Genomic DNA, 25,655 nt, shown 5'->3' on the forward strand with positions numbered 1-25,655 from the left:
ACTACTTTTAATGGACCTGGGGTCTAAATAACATCTATTATACTTGTGCACCCTTAATTTAGATTGAAAAATCGAAGCTACCTGTGTAATGACAGTGACCCCTTCAGGGTGCTCATTGCACTCATCCACAGAGTTCTTAGCTCAGTCAGGATTCTAGACCCTCGTGGTAATAATGGTAATAATAATAATGGTATCAAGCACTTACTAAGTCAGGCGCTCTACTGAAAGTACTTTACATACATTACCTCATTTAGGAAAACAAACTTATGAGAGTAGGTATTTCCTCTTTTTGTAGATGAAAGAACAGGCCCAAGGATAGAAGTAAGGAACCAGAATTCAAATCAGGGCTTGCTCTTGACCCCAACATTGCACTGCCTCCTTAGTTGGGGGCCATGGCATCCATGGGGTATAGATGGCAAGTGGTGTGTGGTTTAGGATCAATTGATCATCTGCTGAAGGATGTGCTTTCTTTTGAGACTGAGCAACTTTTAAAATGATGTTTGGTGAATAGGGTGGTTTTTGTTTTCTTCTGACTTGGAAACCAAATCCCAGCAGAGCTCACCTCTTGTAGTTCTAGGTCATGGGTTATATACACCAATTAACAGTTCTGATGATGGTTGTTTTAAAGTCCTAATGATATTTCAGTGTGTCTAAAAAAAGAAGTGCATAAAGATTCCTTGCAATAAAATAGGCATTTAATTTTTTTTTCAGTTTTAGATAGTGTCACATTTTTATAATATGCTTAAGGGAAAAGCTTTTTGTATGTGTTATTTTTTAGAGTCATAAGTTATTAACTAGCTATTAGTAGCTCATTCTGAGGATATTTCTCTATGTCTTGGTTGGAAAAGAACTTTATTTTCAATAATTTTCTTCTCCTAGGTATTAAATAAAACTAAAGAATTTGAAGATGCAGTGAGAAAAGTTTTAAGAGATGTTAATTTAGATAATGATGTAGTTGTATCAGTCTTTGAAACAAACATCAGAGTTCTTGGGTAAGTATGTGAGACACTAAAGCTCTAATTTTAATAACAGAAGAGCTAAGGGTATACTCTTTATTTCTTGATGGCAGGAAATTTCTTACATTTAAAAGATAAAAGTTGGGATATTATGAAACACAGAAGCTGTGGGATGACCCTGCATTACATGAGGCGCAGACAGCAACAGACTTTGGAAATAGTTACAGACTCAAATCAGAGATAATCCTCGTATGTAGTTCAAAAAAAGGACTGACTGTAGGTGGAATATTTGCGTATTAGCTACATCACAGGTTTTTCACCAGCTTATCTGGTTTACTAACCTTAGCCAGCACCTCTTCAAGCCAAATGAAACTGAATTTATAGGATTACCTTTGAACTAAGTAGTTTGAAATATTCTTGGATCACAGGAATTACAGGATTTATTCATTCACGTTTCAACATTATTACATTTTTATATCAATATTTAACAATTACTTTTGTGTTATTGTAACTCATTTCCTTTTGTCAGACTGGGTCTGTTCTTCAGTTAAATTTAAGAAATAGTTTTGTAGCTTTTCACAGAGTTTATTAGTCTGTTACATTTAATACAGAGTGGGGAGGGTTTTTTTAATGTTATACTAAGAGTCAGAGATTTCATGATGCTAAATTAAATTTAAAATGGTTAAAATTTGTTAAATTTGTTGATAAATGATTTCTAATATTGTTTTATTTAAAGAAAATTTAAGGTATTTAAGAATGCCAAACACTTTACAACAGATGAAACATCTGATTTATATATATATATATATATATATATATATATACTGGCTGTGTAATAGGGAATGATCTGCCACAAAATGAGTAGCCAGCGTTAGGTAAAAAATCCAGTTCTTCTGTGATCTTTCCTTATGTACAATGTGGCTAATGTTTCATTTCTGTGATTGTAGGGGTCTTTTAGGTGGACACTCATTGGCAATCATGCTGAAAGAAAAAGGCGAGTACATGCAGTGGTACAGTGATGAACTTCTCCAAATGGCAAAGCAATTGGGTTACAAACTTTTACCAGCTTTCAATACTACCAGTGGCCTTCCTTATCCAAGAGTAAGTAATTTTGAAAAATATGACAGTCTTTATATGCTTCTTTGCTCTTATAAACAAATCAGTTTTTGTGATGCAGCCATTGTTCCTCACCTGCTTGAGGCTAGGAAAAAAAATGCTTCAAGCTATATAACAAATTTATATTGACATTTCAGTTAATTGCATTTGAATGGTGTGAGAATTTAGGTTAGTTAAAGTCTTTTATATGTCATTGCATAGCACAATAGATTATGCTGCAGAAGGAAGAAACAGATGCCACATTAGAATTTGGGCACAGAATTATTTGTGCAGAAGATACGGTGGAAGCAGTAAGAGTAAGGTGTTAACTCTCCAGAGGAGAGGGTATAGAGAGAACACAGGACAGAGGCAGGGAATGAGAAGGAAGTAGAGCAGTGAAAAGGAGATTGTTCAGAGACTTAGGAGGAGAACCACAAAGTAGTGTATGGTATCATAAGGTCCTAAAAAGAGTTTCAAAAGGAGATGTTCCAGCAAACATTGGAGAATTAGGTGCAAACAGAGCCTTGAAGGATATAATGTGGCAGAATAAAGGGGGAAGAAGGATTCAAAGTAGGTGAAAATATAGGACCATTCATTTTGAGATTTGTGTTGGTAGTTAGAGTTGGCAGCAGTCAGTTGAGGAAGTTTTGTTTTTTTCTCCCCAGGAAAATTTTATTTTTTTGAGGCAGAGGGAAAGAAGCCATTGAAGATGGAAAGAACTTTGTAGTGATATATTTCATTCTTTATTAACATTATTACTCTTTCTCTCTTATCCAGGCCAGACACCTCAGCCATTACCAAACTCTGTGAAGATTTTTCTTTTCTTACTGCTGCTATGCTTGTTGAAACTAACATAATTTTATTCCTAAGCTATTATAAATACCTATTTTTTCTCTCTGGTTTTTGCTTCAGTGACTTAAAAAATTAATCTTACTAAAATGTAATTTTTGTCAAATTACCCTCAGAATTTTACTGACTGTGCCTGTTGCACTGAATGTCCTTTAACTTTCAGGTTTCTTTATGGTTTGGCAATAGACTTTCTGAAGTTCTTTCATACCCCGTATTCCAATGAAATGAGTGTTCCATTTTAGCCAAAATAATCTGTGTTCCCCAAAACACCTAGGGATTTTTTGGTTTTGTTTTTTCATTTCCATGCTTTTAAGCTTGCCAGAGTAACTTCTCTACCAATATAAATACGACACAGTTCCTCCATCAAGAAATCTCTGACTGGAGATCCAGCACGATACAGTGTGCTTTTCAAACTGGAGGTCACAGTCCATTCGTTTACCCATTGATTTAGTGGATCGTGACCGACACCTTTTTTTTTTTTTTTTTAAGAAACAGACTAGTATTACATTTCTTACTTAAATTTCTAGTATGTAATATTTTTAAATAGCTCTTCCGTGAATATCTTTATAGACATCTTTTAAAGTTATTTCTTCCTTATGATAAGTTACTAGAAAATAATAAGTCATAAAATAGGGAAAGCTTTTAAAGACTTCGGGTACTTATTGACCAGTTGTTCTCCAGAAGGGTTCTACTTTTATACTTCCTATGTTCTGTAAAAGTGCATGTGTCGTACTGCTGCCCACACTGTATATTATCACTCTTTTACCAATTTAATGAGGAAAAAAATGGAAACGTTCTAATTTGAAATTTCTTTGCTTGTGTGGTTTAAAATTTAAAATTTCTTTGCTAATTATTAGTGTGGTTTAAACTTGTTTGTTAATCTTTTTGTTTTCCTAGTATATTAAAATTGAAAGCAAAGTTATTTTAACCATCTAGATGTTTATTTAACTGAATTTACTTTTAGTAAATATTTTTAGTTTTTGTTATAAATGGCAGTGCTGAATTTTGAAGAATCTAGATTTCTTCACTTTTGCCATAACATGAGAAGCAGACAAGAAATTGAAACAGAAGCCATTAAGAGCGTTATAGTAAAACAGAAAATTGTATTATATTCTTATCCTCTGAAGTATCAAGAAAATTTTAAAGATTATTTTTTTAGAAGAGGACTACAGGTAGAAAATAACTGCCTTCCCATCCTTTCTTAAACACACTTAGTAAATACTGCTTTTGCTCATGAAAATTTGTATAATCAACCTCTCTTGGATATGAATACATAATTAATAGTATTTGCATTAATGATTTTAACTCAGAAGTATTTGCTGGACAGAAATGCTGTTGTATTAGTTAGTGGTTATTTTTTAAACTCACATAAAATTTTAGAGCTAGTTTCTGGTCGGGTTGGTTCTGGTTAATCCAGGTTTATATTGTGGTATTATTTGGGTGGCTGAAAAAATTTTCTTCGTGTTATTTGTTAGTCTGTCAGCAAGGTAATGTACTCTATAGTTCAAAATTATTTAAACCTGTAAATAAAATTTTAATATCCTTTTAAATATATACTGTAACTTAATTAGTTTTTTCTCTATGAAAGGCTATTTAATATAGCACTGCTTTTTCACAAATCCTCACTTAAACCTAGTTTCTTTTAGGACTGGTATGGTTTCCTATTCTGGTACTAACTAGTTCAGACTGAGAACAGGATTATTTTAGAAGGTATATTCTCTGTGTAATTATTATAATGATATTGAATTTTTATATCATTGAGGAAGGAGCTAAGTGATAACTTATTTATCCCATGAATATTATGTGCTTAGAATGTACTTCCTTAGATGTCAATTGGAGAGTCACAAAGATCATCAGATATAATTTCAGTGGTTAGTTATTTCATCAGTTATATTCATGATTTGATTGAAAGTCTTGACTGAAAAATGGTTTCTTATCCAGAAGTCATTATCTCTTGATAATTCCTAATGATAATCTTCTGATATTATTTAGATTAATTTAAAGTTTGGTGTCAGAAAACCAGAAGCTCGGACAGGAACTGAGACAGATACCTGTACAGCTTGTGCAGGTACCCTGATCCTCGAGTTTGCTGCTTTAAGTCGATTCACAGGAGCAACGATATTTGAGGTTTGCTTTTCATAGTCTTTGGTCTCCTGGGTATTGGACATAAATAACTTTATAGCTTTTCTTCGTTGATCAAGTGTTAAGATAATCAACTGGAGGATTTCTGTTATTTTAGTGAACTTTTTGTCTAAATTCCAGCACATACTTTTTAATTGTCAAAAACATAGAAGTTATATTAAGTACAACTTTGCATTTTGTCCATGAACTATAAAGTAAATTTTTAGATTTATTATTTTTTTTTAGAACTTTTATTGAGATACAGTTAACATACAATAAAATGCATATATTTAGAGTGTACAATTTGGAATCCCTATCTCCCAATTCATTCCGCCCCAACCCTCCCCGCTTTCCCTACTTGGTGTCCATATGTTTGTTCTCTACATCTGTCTATTTCTGCTTTGCAAACCAGTTGATTTGTACCATTTTTCTATATTCCGCATATATGTGTTAATATACGTTGTTTTTCTCTTTCTGACTCACTTCACTCTGTATGACAGTCTTTAGGTCTATCCATGTCTCTACAAATGTCCCAGTTTCATTGCTTTTTACAGCTGAGTAATATTCCATTGTATATATGTACCACATCTTCTTTATCCATTCATCTATTGATGGACATTTAGGTTGCTTCCATGTCCTGGCTGTTGTAAATAGTGCTGCTGGGTCATATGGTAGTTCTATTTGTAGTTTTTCAAGGAACCTCCATACTGTTCTCCATAGTGGCTGTATCAATGTACATTCCCACCAACAGTGCAAGAGCGTTCCCTTTTCTCCACACCCTCTCCAACATTTGTGGTTTCCAGACTTTGTGATGATGGCCATTCTGATTGGTGTGAGGTGATCCCTCATTGTGGCTTTGACTTGCATTTCTCTGATGATTAGTGATGTTGAGCAGCTTTTCATGTGCCTCTTGGCCATCTGTATGTCTTCTTTGGAGAAATGCCTATTTAGGTCTTCTGCCCATTTTTGGATTGGGTTGCTTGTTTTTTTGATATTGAGCTGGATGAACTGTTTATATATTTTGGAGATTAATCCTTTGTCTGTTGATTCGTTTGCAAATATTTTCTCCCATTCTAAGGGTTTTTTCGTCTTGCTTACAGTTTCCTTTGCTGTGCAGAAGCTTTGAAGTTTCATTAGGTCCCACTTATTTATTTTTGTTTTTATTTCCATTACTCTAGGGGGTGGATCAAAAAAGATCTTGCTGTTATTTATGTCAAAAAGTATTCTTCCTATGTTTTCCTCTAGGAGTTTTATAGTGTCTGGCCTTACATTTAGGTCCTTAATCCATTTTGAGTTTATTTTTGTGTATGGTGTTAAAAGAGTGTTCTAATTTCATTCTTTTACATGTAGCTGACCAATTTTCCCAACACCACTTATTGAAGAGGCTGCCTTTTCTCCATTGTATATCCTTGCATCCTTTGTCATAGATTAGTTGACCATAGTTTATCTCTGGGCTTTCCATCCTGTTCCATTGATCTGTATTTCTGTTTTTGTGCCAGTACCATACTGTCTTGATCACTGTAGCCTTGTAGTATAGCCTGAAGTCAGGAAGCCTGATTCTACCAACTCTGTCTTTCCTTCTCAAGATTGCTTTGGCTATTCAGGGTCTTTTGCGTTTCCATACAAATCGTAAAATTTCTTGTTCTAGTTCTGTGAAAAATGCCATTGGTAATTTGATCGTGATTGCATTGAATCTGTAAATTGCTTTGGGTAGTATAGTCATTTTCACAATGTTGATTCTTCCAATCCAAGAACATGGTATCTCCCTCCATCTCTTTGTGTCATCTTTGATTTCTTTCATTAGTTTCTTATAACTTTCTGAGTATAGGTCTTTTACCTCCTTGGTTAGGTTTATTTCTAGGTATTTTAATCTTTTTGTTGCAATGGTGAATGGGAGTGTTTCCTTCATTTCTCTTTCTGATCTTTCATTGTTAGTGTATACAAATGCAAGGGATTTCTGTGTGTTAATTTTGTATCCTGAAACTTTACCAAATTCATTGATTAGCTCAAGTAGTTTTCTGGTGGCATCTTTAGGATTTTCTACATATAGTATCATGTCATCTGCGAGCAGTGACAGTTTTACTTTTTCTTTTCCAATTTGGATTCCTTTTATTTCTTTCTCTTCTCTGATTGCTGTGGCAAGGACTTCCAAAACTATGTCGAATAGTAGTGGCGAGAGTGGACATCTTTGTCTTGTTCCTCATCTTAGAGAAATGCTTTCAGTTTTTCACCATTGAGATGACATTTGCTGTGGGTTTGTCATATATGGCCTTTATTATGTTGATGGAGGTTCCCTCTATGCCCACCTTCTGGAGAGTTTTTATCATAAATGGGTGTTGAATTTTGTTAAAAGCTTTTTCTGCATCTACTGAGGTGATCATGTGGTTTTTATCCTACAGTTTGTTAATGTGGTGTATCACATTGATTGATGTGCGTATATTGAAGAATCCTTGCATTCCAGGGATAAACCCCACTTGATCATGGTGGATGATCCTTTTAATGTGTTGCTGGATTCTGTTGGCTAGTATTTTGTTGAGGATTTTTGCATCTAAATTCATCAGTGATATTGGTCTGTAATTTTCTTTTCTTGTAGTATTTTTATCTGGTTTTGGTATCAGGGTGATGGTGGCCTCATAAACTGAGTTTGGGAGTGTTCCTACCTCTGAAATTTTTTGGAAGAGTTTGAGAAGCATGGGTGTTAGCTCTTCTGTAAATGTTTGATACAATGCACCTGTGAATCCATCTGGTCCTGGACTTTTGTTTGTTGGGAGATTTTTAATCACAGTTTCAATTTCATTACTCGTGATTGGTCTGTTCATATTTTCTATGTCTTCCTGATTCAGTCTTGGAAGGTTATACCTTTCTAGGAATCTGTGCATTTCATCCAGGTTGTCCATTTTATTGGCATATAGTTGTTTGTAGTAGTCTCTTATGATGCTTTTTATTTCTGTGGTGTCCATTGTAACTTCTCCTGTTTCATTCTAATTTTATTGATTTGAGTCCTCTCCCTCTTTTTCTTGATGAGTCTTGCTAGAGGTTTATTGATTTTACTTCTCAAAGAACCAGCTTTTAGTTTTATTGATTTTTGCTGTTGTTTTCTTTGTTTCTATTTCATTTATTTCTGCTCTCATCTTGATGATTTCTCTCCATCTACTCACTTTGGGTTTTGTTTGCTCTTCTTTCTCTGGATTCTTTAGGTGTAAGGTTAGATTATTTGGGATTTATTTTGTTTCTTGAGGTAGGATTGTATCGCTATAAACTTCCCTCTTAGAACTGCCTTTGCTGCGTCCCATAGGTTTTGGATCATTGTGTTTTCATTGTCATTTGTTGCTAGGTATTTTTTGATTTCCTCTTTGATTTCTTTAGTGATCTCTTGGTTATTTAGTAGCGTATTGTTTAGCCTCCATGTGTTTGTGTTTTTTACAGTTTTTTTCCTGTAATTGATTTCTAATCTCATAGCGTTGTGGTTAGAAATGATGCTTGATACGATTTCAGTTTTCTTGAATTTACCAAGGCTTGATTTATGACCCAAAATGTGATCGATCCTGGAGAATGTTCCATGTGCACTTGAGAAGAACATTTAATCTGCTGTTTTTGGATGTAATGTCATATAGATATCTATTAAATCCAGCTGATTTATTGTGTCATTTAAAGCTTGTGTTTCCCTATTAATTTTCTGTGTGGATGGTCTGTCCATTGGTGTAAGTGGGGTGTTAAAGTCCCCCATTATTATTGTGTTACTGTAGATTTCCTCTTTCATAGTTGTTAGCATTTGCCTTATGTATTGAGGTGCTCCTATATTGGGTGCATATATATTTATAATTGTTATCTCTTCTTCTTGGATTAATCCCTTGAGCTTTATGTAATGTCCTTTCTTGTCTCTTGTAATATTTTTTATTTTAAAGTCTATTTTATCTGACATGAGTATTGCTACTCCAGCTTTCTTTTGATTTCCATTTGCATGGGATATCTTTTTCAATCCCTTCAGTTTCAGTCTGTATGTGTCCCTAGGTCTTGAAGTGGGTCTCTTGGAGACAGCATATATCTGGGTCTTATTTTTGTATCCATTCAGCCAGTCTGTGTCTTTTGGTTGGTGCATTTAGTCCATTTACAGTGAAGGTAATTATCGATATGTGTGTTCCTAGTACCATTTTCTTAATTGTTTTATGTTTTTGTCATTTTCTCTTCTGTTTCCCGCTTAGAGAAATTCCTTAAGCATTTGTTGTAGGGCTGGTTTGGTGGTGCTGAATTTGCTTAGCTGTTGCTTGTCTCTAAAGCTTTTGATTTCTCTGTCAAATCTGAATGAGATCCTTGCTGTGTAGAGTATCCTTGGTAGTAGGTTCTTCCCTTTCATCACTTGAAATGTATCGTGCCACTCCCTTCTGGCTTGCAGAGTTTCTGCTGAGAAATCAGCCGTTAACCTTATGGGAGTTCGCTTGTATGTTATTTGTTGTTTTTCCCTTGTTGCTTTTAATAACTTTTCTCTGTTTTTAATTTTTGTCTATTTGACTGTGTCTTGGCCTGTTTCTCCTTGGGTTTATCCTGCCTGGGACTCTCTGCGCTTCCTGCACTTGGGTAGCAATTTCCTTTCCCATGTTAGGGACGTTTTCAACTCTAATCTCTTCCAATATTTTCTCGGATCCTTTCTCTCTCTCTTCTCCTTCTGGGACCCCTATAATGAGAATGTTGGTGTGTTTGATGTTGTCCCAGAAGGCTCTTAGGCTGTCTTCATTTCTTTTCATTCTTTTTTCTTTATTCTTTTCCGCATTGGTGATTATCACCATTCTGTCTTCCAGGTCACTTATTCACCCTTCTGCCTCAGTTAATCTGCTCTTGGTTCCTTCTAGTGTATTTTTCATTTCAGTTATTGTGTTGTGTATCTCTGTTTGTTCTTTAATTCTTCTAGGTCTTTGGTAAACTATTCTTGCAACTTTTCGATCTTTGCATCCAGTCTTTTTTCAAAGTCCTGGAGGATCTTCACCATCATTATTCTGAATTCTTTTTCTGGAAGGGTGCCTATCTCCTCTTCCTTTATCTGTCTTTCTGGTGTTTTATCTTGTCCCTTCATCTGGTACAAAGTCTTTTGCCTTTTCATTTTCTCTCTCTGTGGCTGTGGTTTTCAGTTCCACAAGACAAAATACTGCTGATACTCTTTGATACTGCTGTCTGCCCTCTTGTGGAGGAAGGTACCTAGGAGGCTCGTGGGTGCTTCCTGATGGGAGGGACTGATGGTGGGTAGGGCTGGGTGGGCGGAGCTCAGTGACACTTTAATCTGCTTGTCTGCCAGTGGGTGTGGCTGTGTTCCCACCTTGTTGGTTGTTTGGCCTGGGGCTACCGAGCTCCGGAGTTTACAGGCTCTTTGGTGGGGCTAATGGCGGACTCTGGGAGGGCTCACGCCAATAAGCACTTCCCAGAACCCCTGCCGCCAGTGCCCCTGTCTCGTCGGTGAGCCACAGCTGCCCCCCCCCCCCCCCACCTCTGCAGGCAACCCTCCAACACCAGCAGGTAGGTCTGGTTCAGTCTCCTATGGGGTCACTGCTCCTTCCCCCTGGGTCCTGGTGAGCACACTTTTTTGTGTGCCCTCCAAGAGTGTAGTCTCCATTTCCCCCAGTCCTGTGGAGGTCCTGCAATCAAACCACGCTGGCTTTCAAAGTCTGATTCTCTGGGGATTCCTCCTCCCGTTGCTGTACCTCCAGGTTAGGAAGCTTGACGTGGGGCTCAGAACCCTCACTTTAGTGAGTGGAATTCTGCAGTATAACTGTTCTCCAGCTTGTGAGTCACCCACCCAGCATCTATGGGATTTGATTTTAAGGCGATTGCGCCCCTCCTACAGTCTCATTGTGGCTTCTCTTTTGTCTCTGGATGTGGGATGTCTTTTTTTGGTGAGTTCCAGTGTCTTTCTGTTGATGCTTGTTCAGCAGTTAGTTGTAATTTTGGTGCTCTTGCAAGAGGGAGTAAGCACACGTCCTCCTACTCTGCCATCTTGAGTCCTCTCTAGATTTGTTCTTATAAAATGTTTTAGCCATATTACTTACATGAAATTTGATATCACAGACGTCTTATATGAAATACTGTGTCTCTGTGCTTTATTGTTAGACATCTAGTTGGTCTGTTGCATTTCTGAAAACTTCACTAATCTTCTAAAACATAGTGAAATTTTTGCACTTAAGTCTTCATTGAGAGACTTATATGTAAGTTTGTTTACTCCAAGGGAAATATTATTCACCATCCAAAGACTTAATATCCCCCGAATAGTTTGTTGTGGACTAGCTATGCCTCACACTTTTTATTTTAGCTAATTGTTTAACCATGTCATTGGAGTGCACTAGTAACAGCCAATTTTTCAAACATATAGCTTAGGAGAATTTTTTAGAATTCAGCAAATGGTGCACATAGAACAAGCAGAAATAGGTACTGTATACAAGCATTAGAGACATTGGGTCTGAGTATAAATAAAACAAGTTAAATGGTCTGTGTGTGGATATATGTTCAGTGTATCTTAAGGACAGGTTTATTTTGTTTGGTTTAATTTTTATTCTATAACTTGCTATTATTTTCCCTTCATTTAAAAACATGTCATTTTTGCATACTTTCTAATCTAATTTGACCTACAAACCCTGAGTTAGTGATGCATTTACACATGAGGAAGGTGAAGCTCCAAGATGTTTGACTAGTGGGTGAATGAGTGGAACCAGAATTACCGTCCATGCCTTTCTGAAATCAAAGCCCAGTCTCTTTCCACTGGATTATTTTATATTTTAAAGTGGTGATTTTTCTTTAACTTCTTGAACGTACAGTGATTTATTATGAGAGAAGCAACCTAATGCAGTTGACAGAGACTCAAACTAATATAGGGCTGATAAACTACAGTCTGAGGCCAAATCCAGCCACTGCCTGTTTTTGTAAATAAAGTTTTATTGGAGCACAGCCATACTCATTTATTTATTTTTGTCTATGGCTGTACTTGTGCTACAGTGACAGATTGACAATTTCTGTAAAGTATTTACTGTCTGGCCCCTGTCAGAAAAAAATTTGTTGACTTTTGGTCTAATATATTGATATATAAAGAGATCTGAATTCTCATAGTAGTTGTCCTATAATTCAGTTTTAAACTTTGGTTACGTCTTTGATTTCACTGGGCCTGTTTCCTTAGCTATAAGATAGAAAATAGGGAATTGTAATCTTTATGAAACGTTTCAGCCCTGAAATTATCCCATTAAGTAAAGTTGCAGTCTACTTTGTTTAAGAAATTCAGCATAGATTGAGTCAAGAATTAAAACTATTTTACACCCAATTCTAAAATCTGCAAAGTGACAAATTGGTTTACTGATTTCTTTTATAGAAGTACTTCTGTGATGCTAAGATTTATGCTCTGAAATTAATTTTAACTTAGAACTCTTTTGTACATGTTCTTTGCTTTTGTTTTGTAATATCTTTTCATCCAAATCCAAGAATTTGATCAGAAATAATTTTAATTTAGTGTCCAAGGGACAAAAATAAATGAAAAAAGAAGAGAAAAATGTTATTATAAGGTTATAATTTCGGTATCGTCAAATGAATACTAGTTAATTTACTTACTCTTCACTAATGAAGTTGCCTGCTGTTTAAAATGTAGGATTTGAAATGCCTATTCTGTTTCAAAGATGGCATATCAACTTTTTTTTATAAATTTATTATTTTATTGGCTATGTTGGGTCTTTTTTTGCTGTGCGCGGGCTTTCTTAGTTGCGGTGAGTGGGGGCTGCTCTTCGTTTCGGTGCGTGGGCTCCTCATTGCCGTGGCTTCTATTGTTGCACAGCACGGGCTCTAGGCGCGTGGGCTTCAGTAGTTGCAGCACATGGGCTCAATAGTTGTGATTCACGGGCTCTAAAGCACAGGCTCAATAGTTGTGGCTCTTGGGCTTAGCTGCTCCACGGCATGTGGAATCTTCCTGGAGCAGGGATTGAACCCGTGTACCCTGCATTGGCAGGTGGATTCTCAACCACTGCGCCACCTAGGAAGCCTGGCATATCAACTTTGAGATTCTTTTCCAGTTTTGTAAATTAGAGTATCTAAGGAGATATTCACTTTGCATTTAAAAGGTAGAAATTATTTTAATAAGTTAATTTAACTATGCCAGCTCTTTTTACTTTAATAATGCATGTGTGTGAATATGGACCTGTACTACAAGAGTAGGTGAACAAGGATGGTCTCAAAGTGAGATCACTGGCATTAAATAGCATTTTTTGAGTCATTCTTTTTAAGTAGAATCAGTTGGCTGAAAGACCCAACATTTTTGACTTTTAAGGAAATTTAATGTGTTGTAAGTGATTATCTTTGGAATTTTACTTAAGCCTTAAAATATACTGTGTGGGCCTTTGATTTTTGTTTCTTTGTTTCCTGTTTGCCAAAGATATGCAATTCTTCAAGTATGCTTTTCTTTTTTTATTACAGGAGTATGCAAGAAAAGCTCTTGATTTTCTTTGGGAGAAAAGACAGCGAAGTAGTAATTTAGTGGGCGTGACTATAAATATTCATACTGGAGATTGGGTACGAAAAGGTATGTAAGTTGGGCTTTTCAAATTAAGCCTTCACATCCTCAAAATGCTTGGGAAAGAAAGGATTTTTATTTGTTAAAATAGTCTTTTTTAAAAAAAATTATTTCTTTATTTTTACTGGGGTATAGTTTCTACCGTACAATGAAGTGGAGTTCCCTGTGCTACACAGCTGGTTAAAATAGTCTTTATGACAGGGTAAAGCATAGTTTCTCACAAAATTGTTAGAATTTTAACCACTGTAGTCAAATTTTCTTCCTTGCTGCCAAATAATAGCTCACTTATTCTAGATGGCTTAGTGTCCTATTTCATGCCTTATAGCATTATAGATGAAACAATAGAACTAATTTATTTGAAGATTAGAGGATTGTAATACCTCAGCCATTTGATATCAAGGTGTAATTAAGTAGAATGTGTATTTAATATTACCACCAATCCTTATATATTTTTTCCTACCTCCAGAAATAGTGTATATTGTGTATAAATAGTGCATGGTAGCTAAGAGCATAGACCCTAGAGCCATATTGTTGGAATTGAAGCCATATGATCCTGGACAAATTATTTAACCTCTGTGTGCCTCTGTATCTGTAAAATGAGGATAATAGTACTTACTTCATAGAGTTATTGTGGGGTTTTTTGTTTTTTGTTTTTTAATAATTTTTATTGGAGTATAGTTGATTTACAGTGTTCTTTTAGTTTCTGCTATGCAGCATAGTGAATCAGAGTTCTTACGATTAAATGGGTTAATGTAAAACACTTGTAACAGTGCCTGGCATATGCTACACTTACTATGAAGTTAAGTGCCCACTAATGTGATGTTAGTTCCTTTGATTAATAATTTCACATTTGGGAATCTAACCTGAGGAAACACTGAAAGGTAGAAACTCATTTGTTCCCAAAGATGTTTATCACATAAAATTATTTGTAGTAGTGGAAAACTTGGAAACAATCTAAGTGATCATCAACAAAGAATAACATCAAGTGTTTGAGAATCATTTTGCATCAGTGTTGGAATAGTAAGTTATTAAGTTGAATTGGATCAGGGGACAAAGCATATAACAATGTTTTATGAACAAACAGGTGTAGGATCATATAAAAATATGATTTAATCTTCATAAGACACTCATAAAACAGGCACAGACCAATGGAAATATACTAGACTATTCCTAATGAGATTTGATTATCTTATTTATACATTTCTCTTTTTTCCTAAAGGCTTATGTTATATATAAAATAAAAAATAACTGCATATATTTAAATGAATGAAAGTGATATAAATATTAATTTGAATATATTAAAATTATGGCCTCTATTCACTATTGTCTGAAAATTTTCAAAGTGTTATCTTCCTGAAACTGATCTAAATCCTGGCTTCAGAACTTTGCAGTTTCTTTTCTTAATTCTTTTTTTTTTTTAAATAAATTTATTTACTTATATATTTATTTATTTTTGGCTGTGTTGGATCTTCGTTGCTGCACACAGGCTTTCTCTAGTTGCAGCAGGCAGGGGCTGCTCTTCATTGCAATGCATGGGCTTCACGTTCGAGCTTCAGTAGTTGTGGCACTCAGGCTCAGTAGTTGTGGCTTGCAGGCTCTAGAGCACAGGCTCAGTACTTGTGGTGCACAGGTTTAGTTGATCCATGGAGGTGGAATACTCCTGAACCAGGGCTCAAATCCATGTCCCCTGCATTGGCAGGTGGATTCTTAACCACTGTGCCACCAGGGAAGTCCCATCTTTTCTTAATTCTTAATGCGCTCTCCTCATTGGCTGATGCATGGCCCATTGTATTTAGTCATTTTTAATAATGTAATAACCACCCACAGATGGACCATCCATTATGAAAGCAACTAATTTGACAACATACTGCTTGCTGCATATGGTCCTTGACTCTCCATACCTCTGTGATCCTACACCTCTGCCTCTAACTGAAATATCCATCATTCCAATCTGGTATTGATCATTCCTTTGCTTTCCTCTTAGTATAGTTTTATTGCATCTATATGTAGTCCTTAAAAATATTTTTTGTTTTGTTTTTAACTTATGAAAGGGCATCATGTTGTATGAGACCTTTTGAGACTTTTCACTTAAAATTATATTGCTAAAATTCTTACACATTGTTGAGTGAAGATGTAGTTCATTCTTTTTTAACTGCTGCTTAATATTGTATGAATAAACCATTATTTATGAGCATTTAGGTTGTTTCTAGGATTTTACTCTTGTGAACCTTAGTGCCGTGAATATTTTTGTTTCTTCTGTTGTATGTGTATAAAAGTTTCTCTTGTCTGTATATCTAGGAGTAGAATTTTTAGATCATAGGGCAAGTTAAAGTTCAACTGCGGGAGATATGTCAGATTATTTTCTAAAGTTGTTTCACGACTCTACACTTTCACCAGCAACATAGAAGAGATCTGCTGGCATCCTCTCCAACACTTTGTATTGTCAGACTCAAAGATTTTGCAGTCAAATGGGTGTACAAATGATTTCCCATAGTGATTTGATTTGTATTTCTTTGATCACTGATGATATTGAAATATGTTCTTCATATTTATTGGCTATATATGTTTCCTTTTTTTTTTTATAAAATGGATGTTCTTATATTTTGTCCGTTTTCTATTGAGTTACTTGTGGTTTTTTTTTTTTTATGGTTACAGATGTAATTTTTCTTAAAGAACTTTTATTGAGATACAGTTGACATACAATAAACTGCATATATTTAAAGTGTACAACTTGATATTTTTTTTCTTATTAGTAATGTATATATGGCAGTCCCAATCTCCCAGTTCATTGCCCTCCCAACCCTCCCCGCTTTCCCCACTTGGTGTCCGTATGTTTGTTCTCTACATCTGTGTCTCTATTTCTGCCTTGCAAACCAGTTGATTTGTACCATTTTTCTATATTCTGCATATATGTGTTAATATATGATGTTTGTTTAAAAAAATATTATTGATACTTCTTTGATGCTTATGATCTATGTGATACCTAGCCTTTGGAATTTATTAAGGTTTTCCTTTTGGCCTAGAACATGGTCAGCTTTCACTTGTGCTTAAGAAAAAAGTATATATTTTCTAATTGTTGGGTATAGAATTCTATATATGTCTATTTGCTCAGTTAATAATGTTGTGCAGGTCCTTGCTGATTTTCTGTTTGCTTGACGTATCAAGAATTAAGGAGGGTGGATAAAACTTCTGACAATGATTGTGGACCTATTAGTATCTCCTTGTAGTTGTATTTTTGCTTTATATATTTTGTTGGGGGCATTCATTTAAAATTGCTCTCTCTTCTTAGTTGAACCTTTCATCATTATGAAGTAACCATCTCTGATAGTACTGTGTTAAAGTCTATTTAATGTGTTGGTAATACAGCTATGTTGGCTTTATTTTGCTTAATATTTGCCTGATAAGTCTTTTTCTGCCCTTTTACCTTCAGTCTTTGCTCATGCTATAAGTATAATTTCTGTAAAATTTATAGATTTAAAAAATCCATTTTTCAGTCTTTGTCTTTTAATTGGTGAATTTAGTCCATTGATTTTTATTAGTATTTTTAATATATTTGGGTTTATTTATATTATCTTAATTGTTATTTCAGTGTCTCACCTTTTCTGTTTCCTTTTAATCCTTTTGTTTTTAATTGAAACCTGTATTTACCTCCTATTGAGATATGAAGTTTAGCATGCTCTCCCATCCTTTTTGTTTTTGTTGTTGTTGTTGTTTTTGGGGTTTTTGTTTTTTTCTATCTTTTTAGAACTTTTATTGAGATATAATTGACACGGTAAACTGCATATATTGAAAGTGTACAAGTTCATATTTTTTTTCTTGTTAGTAATGTATATATGGCAGTCCTAATTTCCCAACCCCCCTGCTTTCCCTCCTTGGTCTCCCATCCTTTTGTTTCCCTCTGTTCCAAACCTTATCCTCTGTTATGTTGATATTGTACAGATATTTAGTTCTTTTTGATTTGGAATGTTTTCTCTTTTTTCTTTTGGTCTTAGTGCTGCCCCCTTCCCTCTTTCTTCAAAGATAAAAAACTTTTAACAAGGTATTTTGTCACCTGTACTTTGTCTATTTCTTGCAACATCTCTTAGATTTGCCTCTCTTCTTATGTAAGTATTTATCCCAAACTGTTTTCAGTAGCTTTTAGTAGCTTCTGAGGCCTTATATGTCTAACAGTAATTATGCTTTCATATTTGAGACATGGTTTGGCTATAAATAATTTTCTGTTCAAGTTCTTCTCTTTAAAGTCTTTAAAAATGTAACTTGTCTTCTTACATCCTGTTAAAAAATCTGTTATTCTGATTTTTATACCCTTATTTGTGATCTCCTCTTTCTCTGGAAAATTAAGAATGTCAAAGACAGAGAAATTTCTGAAAATGTCATAATAATTTTAGGTGTAGGATTTTCTTTATCTCTCCTTTTGGTATTCTATGGGTCCTTTCAATTTAAAATCTATGTTTTTAATGGCTGAAAGTTGATCTTTTCTTTAAAGATATTTTCTCTCTTTCATTGTTATTTATCTCTTTTCGCAATTCCCATTATTACATCCAGTCTTCTGGTTTGCTAATTTGTTCCTCAGCTGTATCCTAGATGCTGTGTATCCCATCTATTATGGAGTTTTGTTATATTTTTATTCCATAATTTCTTCTCAAAATTTATTTTCTTCTTTTGTATTGCTAATATCTTCCTTATCTCTTTAGTGTGTTTATTAGACTAATTTTAAATTCTTGGCTTGCCTGTGCTAATATTTCCTTCCTCTGATAAACTCTTACTCCAGTACGTTCTTTTTAAAAAGTCATGCACCTTAAATGTTTTTGTCCTATAAGTTTATGTTCACTTGTCACCCACTTTGTGGGGAGGTCAAATTCCAATCCCTATCATCCCCTATTATCTTAGGGATGAATTCTAAAAAGTTTTTAAAAATACCAATGCCTGGACTCCTAGAGATTCTGATTTGATTCTTCTGGAGTGTGCCCTGGATATAGGGACTTCTAAAATTATAATTGTAATTATAATTCAGATCATGATTCACCAGCCTTAAGAGTTTGCAGGGGAAGAGGTGGGGAAGAGAATGTCTAAATTAGTTCCCACCTCTTTTTTAATTCAGTTCCACAGGACTTCTGTGCTGCCCTGAATTTATTCCTGAAGCCACCTGGAACATAGGTCTGAGTTGTAGCAGGTGTGGGAGGAGATTTTGTATCTTAAGGCAGTGGTAAGAGAGAAGCAAGAGCAAAGCTCCAGCAGTTTTTCTACTATTTGATCCTTATATAGCTATGCCTGACTGCCCTCTGCTCCAGAACAAAGCCCTCCCCCTTCATCCGCCACCAAGTTCTTACAGTTTTCTTCTTGTTATTTTCTTTCTTTGGTCCTCTATGATGTTCTTGGAGGAAGAAGCCAGCAGTTGTGCTCACTTCAGCAATTAGAATTGTCACCTCCAAACAGCAGCAGTGTTGTTTTCATATCTATTATAACTGTAAAGGTTGATGTTTAACTGATTAAGGATCCAGTAATTGCATAATAATACCTGCCAGTGCTTCCTCTTTGAAGTTCCTCATTAAGAAAATAAGCTTTAATCTGAAGTAAAACACATACTGCCTACGGGAAAAAAAAGAAAATAAGCTTTAAAAAAATGCTTAAAACTAGTATCTCCTGCTTTTAAATAAGACTTCTGTAGCCAATTTTGCAAAGCAGGATTTTATTTTTAACATACAAACTATTATCAGCAAAGGAACTATTATTCATATAGTAAGTTTAATATTTCTGTAAATGTGTAATTTTTACTTTTAACAGTTTCATGTTTAGACTGATTTTGCTTGTATTCTGTAAAGAATTTTTAAGACTTGTTTAATAAAAAAATCACATTTATATGTATTTTCTATAGATAGTGGAGTTGGAGCAGGGATTGATTCATATTATGAATATCTATTGAAAGCCTATGTCTTGCTTGGAGATGACAGCTTTCTGGAAAGATTTAATACAGTAAGTTCCAATTTTGAGTTAATTTTAGAGCCACTTTGATTTGCCAGATTTTGATAGAAACTCAGTCATCTAGGTGACATTCTGAAAAATTATTTTAAATGTGTAGTAGTTTTTTGGTGTATTCTCTGATGGTGTTAGACAGGGATGGAGTAAAAAGCTACATACATTTCAAAAACTAGTTTACAAAGTAGTTTTATTTTCATCTATCATCAGACGTTTTCAAGATTTTCTAGTAATAAAATATGTAGATTTGAGTTTCACCTGATCTTTTATACAGGGAAGAGAATTTATTGAGATAAGTTACTAGTTAGCTTTCTCCTTTGGATTCTAATTCTTTTTGGAATAGTTTGGAATTTTGGCCTAGTCCTTGACCACACCAGGTGTGCAGGGCTTTGGAGACTTGAACAAACCAGTAAGTATTCATTTCAAAAGCAGGTCTGTAAGTCTTAAGTATGGATCAGACTCGTAGACATAAAAGGGAGAAGGGGGAGATTATTGAACCCTATTGAATCACCTTTGTCTGTAATTAAAACAGACTGAAATTAATTACAGTAAACTCATCAGCTGTGTCACTGCATTCTTTTCAAAATAATTTACCGTTTCTTTGCCCACCCATGAGTTTACCCACATTAGTGTGAGATAGTACAATATAGTGGTTAAAAGTATGGGAGTTGTCCTGTCTGGGTTTAAATTCTGGTTGTACCACTGGTTTTGTGACTTTGGGCAAGTAACTTAGATATATTCTTCTGTTCCTTATCCACAAAATGGGAATACTAGTACTACTTATTGGGCGGATTAAATAAGCTAATGCATATGAAGTGAATAGAACAGTGCTTTAAGATCTAGCAGGTACTCAATAATAGTTAATAAATAATTGATGAGTTAGGGAAAAAAACCTAATAAAAATCCTAATAAGTCATCAGTTGAATACTTTTAGAAACAGTATTACATATATCATTTATTAGATTATAACAAGATTTTCTTGAGGTACATGAGGACAGATACTATATTTTTATTGCCTTGTTATCATTCATTGACACTAACAGCTCAACCTGTTGTTGTGAAGGCTGAGAACTATCTAGGAGAAGATAAAAGGGGAAAAGAGTTTTTAAGACCATGAAAGACAGAGGTAGTGGACCATAAGAGTGGCAACAGTGAAGAGATACATTAGCTTAGGTAGTGATAAGTGCCAGAATGTTATGTTAGGTGCCTAGGGACCAAACTTCATAGACAAAGGGGAAATTGAAACTTATTCTGTGATATAGAAGCCTGTAACTACATTTCAAGAGGACCCAAGAGCATCCTTGAGCCACAGTCCTATTCAGGTCTAGACCCTTCAGAAGGTCCCATTTTATCTATAGTTTTTAGTGTTATGCATCACAGTTTAAGGACACAGGGGAGTATATATAGCATATTTTAGAAAGATTTCCATCTAAAGGAATTTAACTATTTACATAGTTAATTAGCAGTTACTTAGTAAATTTATTCATATGTAAATTTGGGTTTCATTTCTTCAAGTGCTATTTAATGATATGCTGTGTTTAGAATTGTACATTTTTTTCATCTACTTTCATGAACACATATTGTGATCTTCTTTAGCACTATGATGCCATAATGAGGTACATAAGCCAGCCACCTCTTCTGCTTGATGTGCACATCCACAAGCCAATGCTGAATGCTCGAACTTGGATGGATGCTTTGCTTGCCTTTTTTCCAGGTTTGCAGGTAAAAAAAAAAAAAACCCAAACTCTCTTAATTCTTTTAATATTAAAGTAAAATGATTATAATTTAGTACATTTGTGATTTCTAAAATTGAATTACCAAAACAGAGTCACATTTCAAAATTGTATTAATCTACATTTTTCTGTTTATATAATGATATTAAAGTCAACTTATGTTTTACTGGATAATTGTGTTGTTATTGTTGGTTTCTAGGTCTTAAAGGGGGATATTAGACCTGCTATTGAAACTCATGAAATGTTATATCAGGTGATTAAGAAACACAATTTTCTACCAGAGGTAAGAAAATCATCTTTGGAATTGTAATTCACATATACTATAGATTGCTAATTTAAAGGTAGACAATGCTATCTTCAAGGTTGGTTTGTCCTTCTTTTTTCCTGGTTAAATAATTTATTTAATTAATATATTTTTAAATGATTTTTTTGTTGGTTTTGGTTTTTTAGTCCGCATCATGCGGCATGCGGGATCTTAGTTCCCCAACCAGAGAGCAAACCCATGCCCCCTGCATTGGGAGTGCAGAGTCTTAACCACTGGACTGCCAGGGAAGTCCCTAATTAATATATTTTTGGTTTACACAGTATTGTATATGTTTCTCCTTTTCCTTGTGTATTAAGAGAAGCCTAGTTTAGGATAAACTGCTGACAGTTTGTTAATTTACTGTTTAAAAAAAATCCCAAATTGGTATTTCTCAACCTTTTCTAATCCTTGCCATTGCATATTGTCTCATTCTAACTTTTACACGTACCCACCAGCTAGGGAGACTTTTGTACTGTTTATTTTCTAGAGCTTATTTTATGAAAACAATATACATTGAGTATACTCTTGCTGATCACACATGCTCCCTGGAAATTTGGAAATGTTAGCTCTTCACACTGCTTAAGAATTATTCTCCCTGCTTTTTATATGTTAGTTATAAATATTCTCGCTAGCTTGATACCGCAAGATTTTAATAGCATACCTTTTGGCTTTCCAGAAATGTACCATTAAAAATTTCCAAATTTGTGTATGGCCTTATTCTTTCCCTACTTACTGACTACCCTCTGTGAGATATCTGAGCATCTCACCAATTTAGAAGACTTCCTAAAGTGTTTCAAGCCACAGAGGATTTGAGACGCTTATAAAAAAGAGAGCATATGCTAAAATAGAAATAGGAGAGTGAGAGACTTAATAATTAAGAGAAAAAAGTAGAGATAAGGAAAAAGAAGACAACAAAATTATGCAGACCAGGAGGACCTGTGTAGTCGCATTACTTAGGCCATAGTTTTTCCTAAGCTTCCTAATAGTCAAAGGAAATTTGGCTATTGATCATTTAAAAAAGAATTCCATTTAATTCGTAAAAATAACATTGCTTAAAATCACAGAAATGAGTTGTGATTTTAAGCAATGAAAATTTTCATTTTATAGATGAAAATTATCAATATTTTAACTATTTTTAGTTATTTGTGATCTCATTTATATACTACTATATATTCTAAAACTAGTTATTTTTTAAAGTCACATTTTAATGCCTATTTGTATGTTGTTTTGTGTAGGCATTTACCACAGATTTCAGGGTGCATTGGGCTCAACATCCTTTAAGGCCAGAATTTGCAGAAAGTACCTACTTCTTGTATAAAGTAAGCTAATTTAATTCTCTTTTTGCTATTTAGCCCCCATTCTCTGTTGGATAACTCACTATCTTATAATAATAGTATTGGGTTTTCGAAGTCCTTGTTATAATGGTTGGGTATGTCATGGTTCTTACTCATCTAGTTCATGGAGTTATTGAAAGATTCAAGAACTGACATCTAAGTTTTATGCCTTTTCAAAATATTTACTACACATTTCTTTAAAGAGAAATTTTATATTCTAGAGCTGCTTTCTAAAGCAGGTCTCTTGCCTTCTTTCTGGGCATTAGAAATTTCATCCGAAGCCTAAGATATACAGTTGTGCAGCTTTCCAGTTGTGTATTTAAGAAATTCATAAAGCAAATCCATGGCTTATTTTCAGAATTAAGCTCTGTATAACGTGTTCCAGTGCCTGATACAATGCCTGGCACCTAGTAGGTACTCAGTAAATATTTGATAAATGAATGGTTATACGTTACTATATAAGCTATGTATATGTATACATATATTCTCCTTTTTAATAGGCTACAGGAGATCCTTACTACCTTGAAGTAGGGAAAACACTTATTGAAAATTTAAATAAATATGCTAGAGTGCCTTGCGGATTTGCTGCCATGAAGGATGTTCGTACTGGAAGTCATGAGGACAGGTAAAACAATTCCTAACCTCCCCTCTCCTCAGAGTAACTCTGAAACAACAGAAAATACGATTATTAGTCAGATTTCAGATAAGCTTATTGGTTTTACAAAGGGTATTTGAAGATGAAAACATTAGTTCATTGTGCTTATTTTTTAAACTCTCTTAAATGGGCTTATTTTAAGTTGTTTGAAAAGTTTGTGTTTTTACCATAGTGCCTGGCATATAGTAGGTGCTCAAATGATTTTTAAACAGATGAATAAATGATTGTTAAGCATCAAAACCTTGGTCTTTGGAGTATTAGGAAAGTTGGGGTTTTCTTCTGTGTTAATAGTTTTTTATATTATGTAAAATGTTAGAAATTATCAAGATGATGATGAATGATCTAGATTATGATTCATATTCAGTCAAGAATTCCTCAAAAGCAGTATCACGGTTAATGTGTATATTCTTATTCTGTTGCTGACTTAGAGGGCTGGGGAGGACCATCGGCAGTTTCCATTCCATTGGATACTAGGTAGATGTAGATGACATGTAGTATTCAAGGTATAAAAAGCTTTGGTTAATATGATATTCATTAACATTTCAGTTCTTCCGAGATCATTTGATTGGGTTATTTTAACTGTCCAGAACATAGCAACACATTTCTAAATAAACACTGAAGTTTGTTCATTTGGTTAGCAAATGTTTGTTCCACAAATATTTACTGAGGTGTCTTATGTGCCGGAGTTATACTAGTTTTTGAAGATTAACGATAAAAAGATGTCTTTTCTATCATTGAATCTCTGGGGCAGGCAGATAAACAGGCTTTAAAGCATTGTGTTCATGATTTAAAACATATTAAAGCCATGTGAAATGCAGATTAGGATGTGATAGTCACTGAAAGGTTTCTGGAGCATCCTGTATCCTGAAGGATCGGGACTAGAAAACTAGAAAAAGGAAAGTAGGAAAAGGAGTTTCTGGCCGAGGAACTAGGGACAGGTAAAACAACACTCATTATCTACTCACAGAGTTGTCCCTCAGTCCTTCTTTCAGAGTATTTAGATAATAGTTAATTAGGCTTGGCAGGTCATGGAAGCAACGTAAATGTCCATCAACAGATGAATGGATAAAGAAGATGTGGTACATATATACAATGGAATATTACCCAGCCATAAAAGGGGATGAAATTGGGACATTTGTAGAGACATGGATGGACCTAGAGACTGTCATACAGAGTGAAGTAAGTCAGAGAAAAACAAATATTATATAGTAACTCATATATGTGGAATATAGAAAAATTGTATAGATCAACTGGTTTGTAAGGCAGAAATAGAGACACAGATGTACAAACATAGGGACACCAAGTGGAGAAAGTGGGGGGTGGGGGGGATGGATTGGGAGGGAATTAATTGGGAGATTGGAATTGCCATATATACATTACTAATAAAAAAATAACAAATTGTACACTTTAAATACATGCAATTTATTGTATGTCAATTATATCTCAATAAAAGTTCTTAAAAAAAAAAAATTAATTAGGCTTGGGACTGCCTTCCCTGACCACAGATGATGATAAATGGTAGGCTTCTGGAAGCAGGCATATAGAAAACAACAAGAAATGAAAGCAGATAGCTTGTGTATTTCTCTGTATCATTTATTGGCTGCTTTGTACATTCCAGGCACTCTTCTAATTAAACACTTTCTATGTTTAATTCATCTGATGCTTACAACAGCACTCTGAAGTATAATTTCTATTATGATCTTCATTTTATAGATGAAGAAACCAAGGCACAGAGAGATTAGAGAACTTGCCCGAGGTCACACAGTTAGTAAGGTTAATTCTAATCAAGGCAGATAGGCTTTTGACTATATGCTATACTGGCAACTCATTCAAGGAACAGTAATTAATCTCCTGCTGTATGCCAGACACTGCATTTGGGTAAGAGGATGAAAAGATAAATTAGAATCAGTCCTTGCCCTCTTGTGACTTGTAGTCAGTGAAGAAGATAGGTATGTAAAGAAATAATCACAACCATGTGATGTGTGCTAGAGTAGAAAGAAAAGTAGCAGGTGGAGGAATTACAGAGGAAGACATGGTTTACTGTGTTTAGATGGAGTTCCATTTTTCTAAATTTAACATCCCTCTTTTTTCTCCTGCTGAAT

The 25,655-nt window shown here is 34.7% G+C and overlaps 1 protein-coding gene across 7 annotated transcripts in view; it reads left to right on the forward strand.

Moving 5' to 3' along the window:
• Window positions 1-25,655, forward strand: part of EDEM3 (ER degradation enhancing alpha-mannosidase like protein 3) — a 79,097-nt gene that overhangs the window by 21,807 nt on the left and 31,635 nt on the right. For all 7 annotated transcript variants that reach the window (XM_057727316.1, XM_057727319.1, XM_057727320.1 and 4 more), the window contains 9 exons: window positions 880-992; window positions 1,904-2,057; window positions 4,893-5,027; window positions 13,455-13,560; window positions 19,427-19,524; window positions 21,124-21,249; window positions 21,460-21,543; window positions 22,800-22,883; window positions 23,399-23,523. In XM_057727316.1, coding sequence (XP_057583299.1) covers window positions 880-992; window positions 1,904-2,057; window positions 4,893-5,027; window positions 13,455-13,560; window positions 19,427-19,524; window positions 21,124-21,249; window positions 21,460-21,543; window positions 22,800-22,883; window positions 23,399-23,523 — 1,025 coding nt within the window. The remainder of the gene's footprint in view (window positions 1-879; window positions 993-1,903; window positions 2,058-4,892; window positions 5,028-13,454; window positions 13,561-19,426; window positions 19,525-21,123; window positions 21,250-21,459; window positions 21,544-22,799; window positions 22,884-23,398; window positions 23,524-25,655) is intronic.

The sequence above is a fragment of the Hippopotamus amphibius genome, chromosome 3 (assembly GCF_030028045.1).
Source record: "Hippopotamus amphibius kiboko isolate mHipAmp2 chromosome 3, mHipAmp2.hap2, whole genome shotgun sequence".
Classification (NCBI taxonomy): domain Eukaryota; kingdom Metazoa; phylum Chordata; class Mammalia; order Artiodactyla; family Hippopotamidae; genus Hippopotamus; species Hippopotamus amphibius.